The 12621-nt window shown below is 42.6% G+C and overlaps 1 protein-coding gene across 3 annotated transcripts in view; it reads left to right on the plus strand.

Annotated features, from left to right (window-relative positions):
- plxnb1b (plexin b1b) overlaps positions 1–12621 on the plus strand; it is a 95391-nt gene that overhangs the window by 51802 nt on the left and 30968 nt on the right. For all 3 annotated transcript variants that reach the window (XM_014408676.3, XM_014408683.3, XM_076883655.1), the window contains exons 2-3: positions 4291–4379; positions 9394–10558. In XM_014408676.3, coding sequence (XP_014264162.2) covers positions 9404–10558 — 1155 coding nt within the window. In that variant the 5' untranslated portion in view covers positions 4291–4379; positions 9394–9403. The remainder of the gene's footprint in view (positions 1–4290; positions 4380–9393; positions 10559–12621) is intronic.

Below are 12621 nucleotides of genomic sequence, written 5' to 3' on the forward strand. Positions count from 1 at the left end.
TTGATTATTGATTAACCATTTGAAGTTCCAAGTCGATGTATTTCTTGTGTTTGTATAAATCCTAGTTTTCTTCCACTTTATTATGCAAAACAGGCGATTCTGTGCCGGTTTTCACATCAAACTCTTCCATGATTGCATTTTCTGAAAATGAGGAATGATGTCCAACAGCTGCACTCACTGTAAAGTGAATGTTAGCTTTAATAATCATACTGTTTGCAATGCTGGACAAAGGAAGTTTCATGATCAGGCCTACTTGTGGTTTAAAACAAACAAACATAAATAAATATATATGTATGTATCCATCCATCCTCTTCCACTTACGTAATTCAGGGTTGCGAGGGGGCTGGCGCCTGTCCCAGCTGCCGTAGGGGAAGAGGTGGGGTACAGCCTGGACAGGTCACCAGCCTGTCACAGGGTTTGTCCACACTCATGGACAAATTAAAATCACCAATCAATGTAACCCCGCTAACTACATGTCTTTGGGTCATGGGAGGAAGCATAGAGATCCCACACAGACGCACGGAGAACATGCAAACTCCCCGGATGGTGGATTAGAACACTGGACCTTCTTGCTGTGAGGCGTAGGTGTATTAATGTTGTTTATACCACTCGTGTAGCAAAGCAGTAACACTGGTGACCTAGTGAAACAAAGAAGAGGAGGATGTTGGACAGCCAACGTGTGTCAGCTCTCACAGACTTCAAACCAGGGGTGTCAAACATAAGGCTAGGGGCCAGAATCGGCACGGCAAACACTCCAATCTGGCCCAGCGGGCTGCTTTTAGACAATGGCATAAATTGGGACTTTAAAATGTGTGAAAATGCAGTTTAACAAAAAATGTTTTTTTTTTTTAAAAAAGAAAACAAAGAACTGCTGTGGCGTTTCACACTTCAACAAGTAAATGAAATGATTTAATTGAGAAATGGTTTACAGCCGGTAACTGGTCTCACAAGAGACATTTTCTATGGATTAACCCAAAAGTTGTGTTGTGTAATGTGAGATGCAGTGTAAATGTGTAATCAAGCTTTACAGTCAGTCCCGCCCACTTAAGATCAAAGTGGCCTTTATGTGGTCACGATGTAAATGAGTTTGTTACTTTAAAGCATCCTTTGTAAATGCTGTTTGTTGGTGTAGAGATTTTTGGAGTGAGTGTTTGTTTTGTTTAAAGCGTAGTAGGAAGAAGTTCTCATTATAGGCATGTGTTTGTGCTCCTGCTTGGTTGTGTTTATTCTCTAAATCATGTCACTAATTAGAAACTTGCTTTATTTCCCTCCCCCTTGTTCTGTGAATGAATGGGTCATTATGGATGGTCGCTGTAATTAATGGTCACCTCATCCTCTAGCTTCACTCCCCTCTTGCCCCCTCTCATTCTTTCTCTGGCTTATTATCATTAGTCACATTCCATCAGTTCTCAGTGAGCACTGAGGCTTGTCTGCACTCGTTTCTGGTCTTTTTTTCTCTCGTTGTATCCCCTTCCTCTTTTCCTCACCCCCTTCCTCGCAATTTTACGATTGTCCTTCTGTAGCCCTGGGCCAGCTTTTTCACTTCAGATATACTCTGTGCCCTGCTCTGCTGTTGCTCTCATCCGTCTCCTTCAGAATAACTGAGTATAACAGGATAACTGAGTTGAGAATGAATGAAAAGATGGACTCGGTGAAGCAGATGATGGCTCAGTTTAATGCTCTGTGGTGCTGTGGAGTCTGGCAGGCGTGGTTTGTGCTACAGGGAATCTCTCCTGCTGGTCCCATTCATCTGCTTCAGCACCCACTACTATCATGACCTTAACAATATATTAGTACATTTACCTTACTATTTATTTTTTTTGCACATTTACACTAAATCTGTCCCTTTTGCTTGCGCTGTCTTTGGACGCTCATCATATTCAGTGTAGTCATGGTCTCTTAGCTCTGTGGGAAGCTGCTTGTTTGGAGCCATTTGTGGTTTATGGATCCCCACTGACACTGCAATCATTCAACACTACTACACTCCAGAACAGTCTACTCAGACAATTTGCATATGAACCAAACTATTATAGTGAACTGAAATAAAACCTAAAAACTAAGCGTGGAAGAAGTTTTTTAGTAAACTAAAATATAATAAAAGCATAACATACAGGAAATGGCTTCAGTTCTACTGTTTGGGGAAATCTGTCATAAAAGCCATAATTGGGCTCATCTCCACAAAGTCTGCTTTGGTACTTGTGTGTTTTATGTTGGGGTTTCTTTTGTTTTTGTTAATAGTTTTGTACAGTAGACAGGAAGTACTGGGACGACTTGTTGGTGAACTTTCTGAATGGTGAATGGACTGGTTCTTAAGTTGCACTTTTCTGATCTACCTGAGCACTCAAAGCACTTTTAATTAGACACTAGTGAGATAGCCATTGACCTACTGGTCTTAGTTCCAGTGTAGCGAGCCTTTAATGATGGGGTCATTGTATTAGTGTATATTCTGGGTGTAAAGCTTAAAATGTCTTTATTATTGTATTTCCAAATGTCTTTGGGTGCCTGCATCTTTCATAACTGCTGGAAAAGTGCATATTTTATTGCTACTGAGTGAGGAGACTAGAACAAGACTGGAGTCCATTACATAAAAGAACATTTAGATAAAAGCAATTACAGGCACATATTTCTTCGCTCTTACATATGGCGGATGCCCAAGGCGTGCTGAAGTTAGAAGGCTTCCACTCCGAGTCCAAATGTAGGGGAATTGAATCAGGAGTCCATTTTCTAGTTCTCAGGTGTCTGAAACTTTGAAGTTGAGTCTGATTGGATTATTTGATGCAGGAATGGGAAACCTTTTCTACATTTCTGTAAGTGTCACAGTGGTCCAGTTTAGTGTGCTTTTGGCTTTTTGTTTTGCAGCTTTGTGAAAATAGTAGATTGCTAACTGGGGCCTGCAAAGTCGAAGGGTTAGAGAACACATCCCTTAATTCTAGCGCTGTTACAGTAATGTTAGTTTAACTTGGTAATCCTGGAAAAAGAAAGCCACTCTATATTTTTTGGAAAAATTCTTTTATAAATGAATGTGCCAGTCATTTCTGCCTCTGCTCTGTTAGGCTCGTAACTGCTTCCCAAGTATAATCCTCACAGGGAACTTTTCCACCAGGGAGCTGCAGCTTTATAAATAAGATATAAACACTAGCTTCCCCCACCCTCAGGGGTCAAAGGAGCCTGTGTTTAGGTTTATATGTGATCATTCCCAGCTCAGTCACCAAATGAATCTGCGTGCTTGACCTCATTGGCTGTGCAGGAAGATGCATGTTGTTGGATGGAAAAATCAGAAACATTTGGATGAGAATTGACATTTGGTAACATGTGTATATAATGTGTGATATAAAGTATCCATTATGATGATGATGATGATAATAATAATGCTATTATTGTTATTATTATTATTAGTATTAATAATAATAATAACAACAGCAATGATAATGATGATACTGTCCTTGGCCTCTTACCAGACCTTTACCCTCATTCCCATATATAGGAGATTTCCACCAACAAAGCAAGCTTTCTAATGCTCTTAATCTGGCAGGGGAAAAGGTGTGTGTGTGTGTGTGTGTGTGTGTGTGTGTGTGTGTGCACGTACACTGGTTGAAGTTCAGCCTCTTCAGTGGCATGAATAGCGTCTTTTTCCCAATCTCCCTTTTGGATAAGCCTGAACTCGTAAGAGATAAATCTGTGCCAGCAGTGGAGTGCGGGCAGGCTGTGGAGGAGGAGAGGTAATGAGCAGCCATATACTGTATGAAGAAGAAAGTCGAGCTTTCAATGTCATTTAACAATTATAACTGAGTAAACTCTGTAGACTTGAGGTAGAAATGAGGGTTTGTGGTGTATAAACAGTCCATGCAGTCCTGTTTTACCTCCTACCAACTTGTTTTTCTGGCAGAGACTTGGAAGGTTTTGTACCTTGTATCCTAGCAATAAGAGAGGATTGAGTACTGGGAAAGTGTGTGACACTGAGAACCACTCTTGGACTGGCATCACTTGACTTGGCCCCTACTGCAAGGTTTTTATGTAGTTTTTTCTGATTTTGGTTTTATTTTAAACACACAAAAACGGATGTAGTCTGTCAGATACGGGTCTGACTGGAATTTCAATGAAAATGAGCTTCCCACAGCATTCTTTGGACTGTGGTGGTACTCAAAAATACTAGGTGCTGGAGCCCTAGAGGCAAACACACATGCTTCATTGGCCTGCATTAATATCCTTTTAGATGTGTCGTCGCTCCGCTTGTCTCACTGTCTAAGAATAGAGAATAATGATATATCTTCTGTTTGCTTTGTGTTGCAGGTTGTATCCAGAACTATGTGTGTTTAAACCCAAGCTGCTGGGAGGTCAAGAGGTGAGATGCCTCTATAAAACACCACTGGAAACAAATGGTGAGAAGCTGATGTGTCCTATGGTTTATTTCTAGTAGTCCTTCTGTTTGAAATAATCAAACTTAATGAGATGGTCATAAAGTCCAAAAATAGACACAGTGTCTTCTTATGTAACAGTGAGTTTTATGAGTTGCCCTTACATGGTGGAATGAACAGGTTTCCATACAAACAAGGCTTACATACAGCAGCATTTAATATAGGTTAGAATTAGTAGTTAGGACTACTAACTAGACTAATACAATTACATGTGTAGTCTTGACACATATACAGTGAACTGTATAAACTGGACAGTGGTTCTTCAGCCGACATATCCTCAGCATAACCATGTTTAATATCCACAAAACTCAAGAGGTTACACACACACACAATACAGTAATATTATGTTGAAGCACAGTGCGTATCACTCCGCGAGGCTGCCTACGAGAGCCGTAATGCCGTAATGCTCCCACAATCCATCAGCTTCGTAGCTTACGAAAGTCGTAATAAAACATTTTTTTGACAGATTTTCGAGCGCCGTGCACCACATAAAATCGTTTCGAGGTCAGTAAACACAACCAGAGTTCATACATAAGGGGCACTGTCGATTTTCCAGAAAATCAAAGGATTGATTTTAAGTGGGCGTGTCTGTGAAGGTTCTCAGTCATCCAGGTCATCGTAGTCAAAGGAGCTTGCACTGAAAAGCGTCTGGACTTCTTTAAGTTGCTTGAAGATGTTTCACCTCTCATCCGAGAAGCTTCTTTAGTTCTAAGGTCAAATGGCGAAGAGTCCCAGATTTAAACCTAGTGGGAGTTCCCCCCCCAAAGAGGGGAAAAAAAGACCCCTGATGATCCTCTAATCGCCTGAGCCTAGGTGTGAAAACGTCAAGACTCTAGAACAGCATCTAAACAACTCCTCAGTTTATGATTCAACAATCATGAATGCAAGAAAGTGACTGTGCAAAAATGGCATTCGTGGGAGAGATCCAAGACACGCAAAGTCTCATCTCATGTTTTCCAGAAATATCTTGACGATCACCCAAGTGTTTTGGGAAATATTCTGTGGCCTGACAAGACAGAAGCATTCCATAAAAACAACATCATATGAGCAGTCAAACGGGGGCCTGTCAGTTTGACTTGGTGTAATTGGAACCATGAATCTCTACCAGAAAATCCTGAAGGAAAATGCCCGGCCATAAGTTTGTGGCTGAAGCTCAGGCTCACTTAATTATGCACCAGGACAAGAGGAAGACCAGTAGCAGGGCACCTCTGAATGGCTGTGAACTGGCATAGTCCAGACTGAAATCTGATTGAAGTGTGTTCGCATGACCTCAGACAGGCTGTTGATGCTCTCAAGCCCTCCAGTGAAGTTAAAACAATCCTGCAGTTTAAAGGGGGCCAGACTTGCTTCAAAGATGCGAAAGACTCGCTGCAAATGATCACAAATTCTTGATTGCAAGTTTTGGCGTCAAGGGTGGCACAAGAATTATTAATTTAGATTTCATCTACACTATGTGCTCTGAAGCAGCCTTTTGTGTTTGTTTGTTTTTCCCCCGTTGTTTCATTTCATGTCCTGCCTCAGTCATTTTGAGACAGAAGTTAAATGATGTTAGTGGACAAAACTGATGTTGATCACTGCTCCTCCTCCGTGATCACACAGGTGATACAAGAGAGCAAGCTTTGCCTGTTTCGACTATAGCATATCTATAATTTCTCTTGGCTGTGTCATGTCAACGTTAATAACACAATTACCTGAAAATAAAAGGAGTCAATGACCCCATTAGGAGGACAGAGAAATAGTCTTGCATTAGCTAGTTATGAACTAGTTATAGAAAAAAAAATTTTAGTCTTATTGACCATTTAAAGCACTTCAGAAACGAGCCATATTTAAGCATACATTCATAGAGTGCTTTATTCGCCATACTTTAGTTTATCTGACGTCCGTTTTCAGTTTAGAGTTACCAGTTAGCCTAACACATATGTAACCTAACAGACCACAGACCTTGGGTTGGGGGAGGAACCTGTAGTACCTGTAGGAAACCAACGCAGGCAGAGAGGGAACTCTCCACAAAAAGGGCCCACTTTGGGTTTGAACCAAGAAGATTCTTGGGAGACGGTGCTGATTGGTTCATCGCTCTGCTAATTTCAATTCAGTTTTATTTCTACAGCGCCAAATCACAACAACAGTCGCCTCAAGGTGCTTTATATTGTAAGGTAGACCCTACAATAATACATTCAGAGAAAAACCCAACAATCATATGACCCCCTATGAGCAGCACTTTGGCAACAGTGGGAAGGAAAAACTCCCTTTTAACAGGAAGAAACATCTGGCAGAACCAGGCTCAGGGAGGGGCGGCCATCTGCTGCGACTGGTTAGGGAGAGAGGAGGAAGACAGGATGAAGACATGCTGTGGAAGAGAGACAGAGATTAATAACAAGTATGATTCAGTGCAGAGAGGTCTGTTAATACATAGTGAGTGAGAAAGATGACTGAAGAAGAAATACTCAATGCATCATGGGAATCCCCCAGCAGCCTACAGCTATTGCAGCATAACTAAGGGAGGATTCAGGGTCACCTGGTCCAGCCCTAACTATATGCTTTAGCAAAAAGGAAAGTTTGAAGCCTAATCTTAAAAGTAGAGATAGTGTCTGTCTCCTGAATCCAAACTGGAAGCTGGTTCCACAGAAGAGGGGCCTGAAAACTGAAGGCTCTGCCTCCCATTCTACTTTGCTAACATTGGTTTATGCTGTAACTGTTACAGCAGCCATAATATACAAGTATAAGTAAATATATTTCTCAAGGACAAGAAAGTCTTACCAGATGTTGGTAACCACACGTCCAATCCACACATGCAAAGACATCAAACCATAGGTGTCCATAAATTATGTGTAATTATGAGAAATGACACAGGGGAAAACGTACTGGATGACTCTTCTGGTAATTCTTTTCACTCTTCGGTTTGAAATTTTACGGGGAGCACCTGGTCGCGGCCGGCTTCTCCGGATTATGGCCTCAACAATGCTCACTGGTACCTTCAGCAGTTTAGAAATTCTTCTGTAACAAATCCCATCAGTATGTTTTACAAGAATAAGGTTGCAAAGGTCTTGAGAGAGCTCATCATGAGATGTTTTATAATTGGGCTCCACTACAGTAGCTTTGCATGATTCACAATTCAAAAATGATCTTTATCTATGTTGGTCTTGAGTCTTTGAGCTCATCTGCCTAAAGATGTTTTTCACTGTCATGTTGAGAAAACTTTTTTCTGATTTGTTGTCCTTTGCAAATAAAGGACAACTAGAGCATAGCCAGCCCTTTTATTTACATCGTACAGACTCAAGAGTAGAAGTGTTTAGAGGAGGATTACTTGTTCGTATGCTCACCTCATTATTTTGGTCATGATTAATATTAATATATAGTGGGGCAAAAAAGTATTTAGTTAGCCACCGATTGTGCAAGTTCCCCCACTTAAAATGATGACAGAGGTCAGTAATTTGCACCAGAGGTACACTTCAACTGTGAGAGACAGAATGTGAAAAAAAAAATCCATGAATTCACATGGTAGGATTTGTAAAGAATTTATTCGTAAATCAGGGTGGAAAATAAGTATTTGGTCACCTCAAACAAGGAAAATCTCTGGCTCTCACAGACCTGTAACATCTTCTGTAAGAAGCTTTTCTGTCCCCCACTCGTTACCTGTATGAATGGCACCTGTTTGAACTCATCATCTGTATAAAAGACACCTGTCCACAGCCTCAAACAGTCAGACTCCAAACTCCGCCATGGCCAAGACCAAAGAGCTTTCGAAGGACACCAGGAAAAGTATTGTAGACCTGCACCAGACTGGGAAGAGTGAATCTACAATAGGCAAGCAGCTTGGTGTGAAAAAATCAACTGTGGGAGCAATCATCAGAAAATGGAAGACATACAAGACCACTGATAATCTCCCTCGATCTGGGGCTCCACACAAGATCTCATCCCGTGGGGTCAAAATGATCATGAGAACGGTGAGCAAAGATCCCAGAACCACACGGGGGGACCTGGTGAATGACCTGCAGAGAGCTGGGACCAAAGTAACAAAGGTCACCATCAGTAACACACTACAACGGCAGGGAATCAAATCCCGCAGTGCCAGACGTGTTCCGCTGCTGAAGCCAGTGCATGTCCAGGCCCGTCTGAAGTTTGCCAGAGAGCACATGGATGATACAGCAGAGGATTGGGAGAATGTCATGTGGTCAGATGAAACCAAAGTAGAACTTTTTGGTATAAACTCAACTCGTCGTGTTTGGAGGAAGAAGAATACTGAGTTGCATCCCAAGAACACCATACCTACTGTGAAGCATGGGGGTGGAAACATCATGCTATGGGGCTGTTTTTCTGCCAAGGGGACAGGACGACTGATCCGTGTTGAGGACAGAATGAATGGGGCCATGTATCGTGAGATTTTGAGCCAAAACCTCCTTCCATCAGTGAGAACTTTGAAGATGAAACGAGGCTGGGTCTTCCAACATGACAATGATCCAAAATGAGGAATGGGCCAAAATACCAGCTACTGTGTGTGCAAACCTGGTAAAGACCTATAGTAAACGTTTGACCTCTGTTATTGCCAACAAAGGTTATGTTACAAAGTATTGAGTTGTATTTTTGTTATTGACCAAATACTTATTTTCCACCCTGATTTACCAATAAATTCTTTACAAATCCTACCATGTGGATTCATGGATTTTTTTTTTTTCCACATTCTGTCTCTCACAGTTGAAGTGTACCTCTGGTGCAAATTACTGACCTCTGTCATCATTTTAGGTGGGGGAACTTGCACAATCGGTGGCTGACTAAATACTTTTTTGCCCCACTGTATATACCGCTAAACATTAAAGTTCAGTAAGGTCTTGTGTTTCAAATCATAATTGTGTTGTCAAAAAGAGATTAAAAATAGATGGGTGGATGGTTTCTAAAGTAAGTTCTGTTATGTGTGAATCCATGATATAACTTCTGTGTCTGGAAAATTCTTTGACATCCTGTGTTTTGTTCTTTCCCTCAGCTCTGCCGCCATGCCTCTGGGGATGGTGCGTCTTTCATTATCAGCAGTCAAAACGCTGCTTTCTCTCCTGCTGCTGGCCACTGGCTGTCCCTTAATTTTATTTCCTATAGGCACTGTCCAAGGATCAGACTCATTCCCATCCAATTTTTATCCTACGTTTATCCGAAATGACACTCTGTTTGAGCACCTGGCCCTGCATCCTGACCCCGACGTGGGTCGGGTCTACGTCGGGGCCCGAAATCGCCTGTTCCAGTTGGATCCCTTCCTCCAACCTGAGCTACAGGATGACACAGGCCCCGTTTCAGACAGCCGGGATTGCTTACCTCCTGTAACTGAGACCAACTGTCCTCAGGCCCGAGAAACTAGCAACCACAACAAGCTCTTGTTGGTCAATCCTTACTCTATGGAACTTATAACCTGCGGCAGTGTCAACCAAGGAATTTGCCAGAAGCGTAGCCTGGATTCTGTGGATCAAGTGCTTTTTTCCACAGAGAGGCCGGTTGATACTCAGTACGTAGCGGCTAATCACCCTAATGTTAGTACTGTTGGGCTTGTGGTTCGCTCTCATCCTGACAAGCAGCCTGTTTTGTTTGTGGGTCGGGGTTACACCAGCAGCCATCCGCCTATTTCCACGCGAAACCTTGCCCAGGATCCCATCTTTTCCTACGAAGAGACTGCCAAGTTGGCCGTGGCTGGCCGCCTCTCAGAGTATGATCATAATTTTGTTGCCTCGTTCGCCCACCGTCAGCACGTGTACTTCCTTTTCTACAGAAGGGACCTAAAGTCGCCATCGCGCGAGTACCGTACCTACATCTCTCGCGTGTGTTTGGATGATCAGGCCTATTACTCCTATGTGGAAGTACCGCTGACATGTCGTTCAAGGACGGGTAAAATTTACAATCTCTTGCAAGCTGTCCAGCTGGGCGTGTCCAAAGAAGACGTAGGGGGCCGGGGTTCAGAGACTCTAGTTGGTGTTTTCTCCACTCGTTTGGCTTCAACTCGGCCCAGTGAGGAGTCGGCTCTTTGCGTGTTTAACCTTGAAGATGTAGACCGCAGGATCAACTCCACCAGAGACTTTTGCTATACACAGATGGGTAAAGAAGCAGGAGTGGAGGCAGCCTACATTGAATATGACGTCAAATCCAACTGTGCCAATCTGCCAGAGGTGAGCTCACCTGTTGAATCAGCTGGTTTTTGTTCAGCTACTTAATGTCGTATGGTTTTATTTAAGACACAAAATTAGGGTGAAACGCTTGCTATTTCTGCTCGCACTTTGCTTGTAAACTGCTTGCTTTGCTTGTTGTGCAGATATTGTGAAACTTGCATTAGGAAGTGAGTTTCTTCTGTGAAGCTGCTCAGTGGTCAGCGTTCAGTGACGGAGCTCCGCTCCCGCGTCACTGTGTAATTGTAGGTTTGTGTCTGAGAGGGTGTTGCTAAAAGGAAAAATTACTGCCTACAAGAATAATGATAGCCTTCCATTATATTGTGTAAAAATGTAATTTGTGGTTATGAAGACCTTCCTTGTCCCTGGACTATTTTCTTTCCTGTGAATGGAAATGTTCACACAAACTGAAAGTGAACGCAGTAAACCATTAACTGTGAAAGCTAATACGCAGTGCACCATCACTCACCTTGTTTTCATCATTCTGTTTGCAGAAGAACATGTTGTTGTACTCTAGTGATGACTCTCCTGAGTGAAAGCTAATGTTAGTGCATCTGTGCACAGCAGTCCTCTTCCAAGAGAGGGATCTCTATACAAGACAGGAGTTGAAATTTAATGTAATTTCTTTCTAAGAGACGGTATCGAATTAGACCTCTTAAATCCAGCTGACTTTTTGTATGTATCCTTGTGAACACTGAATTTGGACAGAATGCTTGACATCCCTCTGTTATCGTTCTCTCGTTTGCAGTAGATGTGAGAAACCCGTGCAGCCACACACAGCCGATTGTCTTGAGGGGAGAATCTATAGCAGGTGGTGCAGTTTAATACAATTACTGGTCAGGGAGGATCGATTGAGGCATTAGCTGTACTTAGTGGGGTGGAGTTGGTAGTGTTTAACAAGGCCTGACAAAGAGGGATAAAGAAAGACGAGAGAGAGAACAAGATTAAGGGATACAGGCACATAGTGTGACAGAGAGATGTTTTTGAGTCCAGGTAAATCATAGCAAAGCAGATGGTTATAGGCGAACAGTAGGGAGGCATCTGGAGCTGAAAAGAGACGTGATATGATGAGGATGTCAAATCTGGCACGCAAATCATCCCCGTTCACTGTTTGTCACTGCTACAGATGGAGCATTGTGGCAGAGTCTCACACCAGCTCTGAACCACTGGAAACGGCTTTTTTTTTTAATGCTGATCAGGATTTGTGACTCATGCCTGACATTAGTGGCTGGAATGCACTTCAAGTGGTCTTTTGACCTTATGGTTACTCTCTTGTGCTTTTACTGTCCATATAATTTATGGCTAAAAGTCCGGATGATCTAGTGTGCACAGCACTCGTCAGCCAAACCAGCAGGTCGCATGCAAGCATCCAGGGCATGTTCCTAGACTGGGTGTCATAACTTTAGAACTCTATTCTTAGCATGCAGTGTTCTTTGTTTGTTTTCCCCTAATGCCTCGGTTCTCCCGATGTGGACAAAGCAGGCCCTTAATTAGCTTAATCAGTCCTCTGTGAAGCTCCCCATATGGTCAGCGACATGTTCACAGTCAGGCTCAAAGCTGTGTGCAGTGGTTACATCTGAAAACATGTTTTTACTGAGCTTCTCTTAGGATGAAGCCAAAAAAGGAATCTATTCATAACACCACACCAGCCAACAACACGCAGTCCATCAAAACAAGTAGCGCTCGACAGGCCGGGCTCAGGTTCATCCCCTCTATTTCCTACTGTTAGGACAACCAGTGATGAAGCAATGACCCCGATGTAACATTCTTGTGGAAAAACAAATGGCCTGGAACAAAAAACAACTGCCCTGCAGCCGGAGCGAGGACTCTCGCCAGAGCTACACTGTGGAGAAAAAGCAAATATTGTGTTATAGTTTTAGTTTGTTCCCAAACCCCAGCCCTTTCACAATACATCCTGCTGTGATTTTACTGCAGTAGGAGCGCTGCTGTTATATTTTTGGCTACTGGCTTAATAACAACTCACCCGAGGGCTTCTTTGTGCACAACACTAACTGAGGAGTTTACATTTAATTTGTTCTTTATTTGTGTTTTGCTTGAACATAACA

This window comes from Maylandia zebra, linkage group LG5, assembly GCF_041146795.1.
Source record: "Maylandia zebra isolate NMK-2024a linkage group LG5, Mzebra_GT3a, whole genome shotgun sequence".
NCBI classification, from domain to species: Eukaryota; Metazoa; Chordata; class Actinopteri; order Cichliformes; family Cichlidae; genus Maylandia; species Maylandia zebra.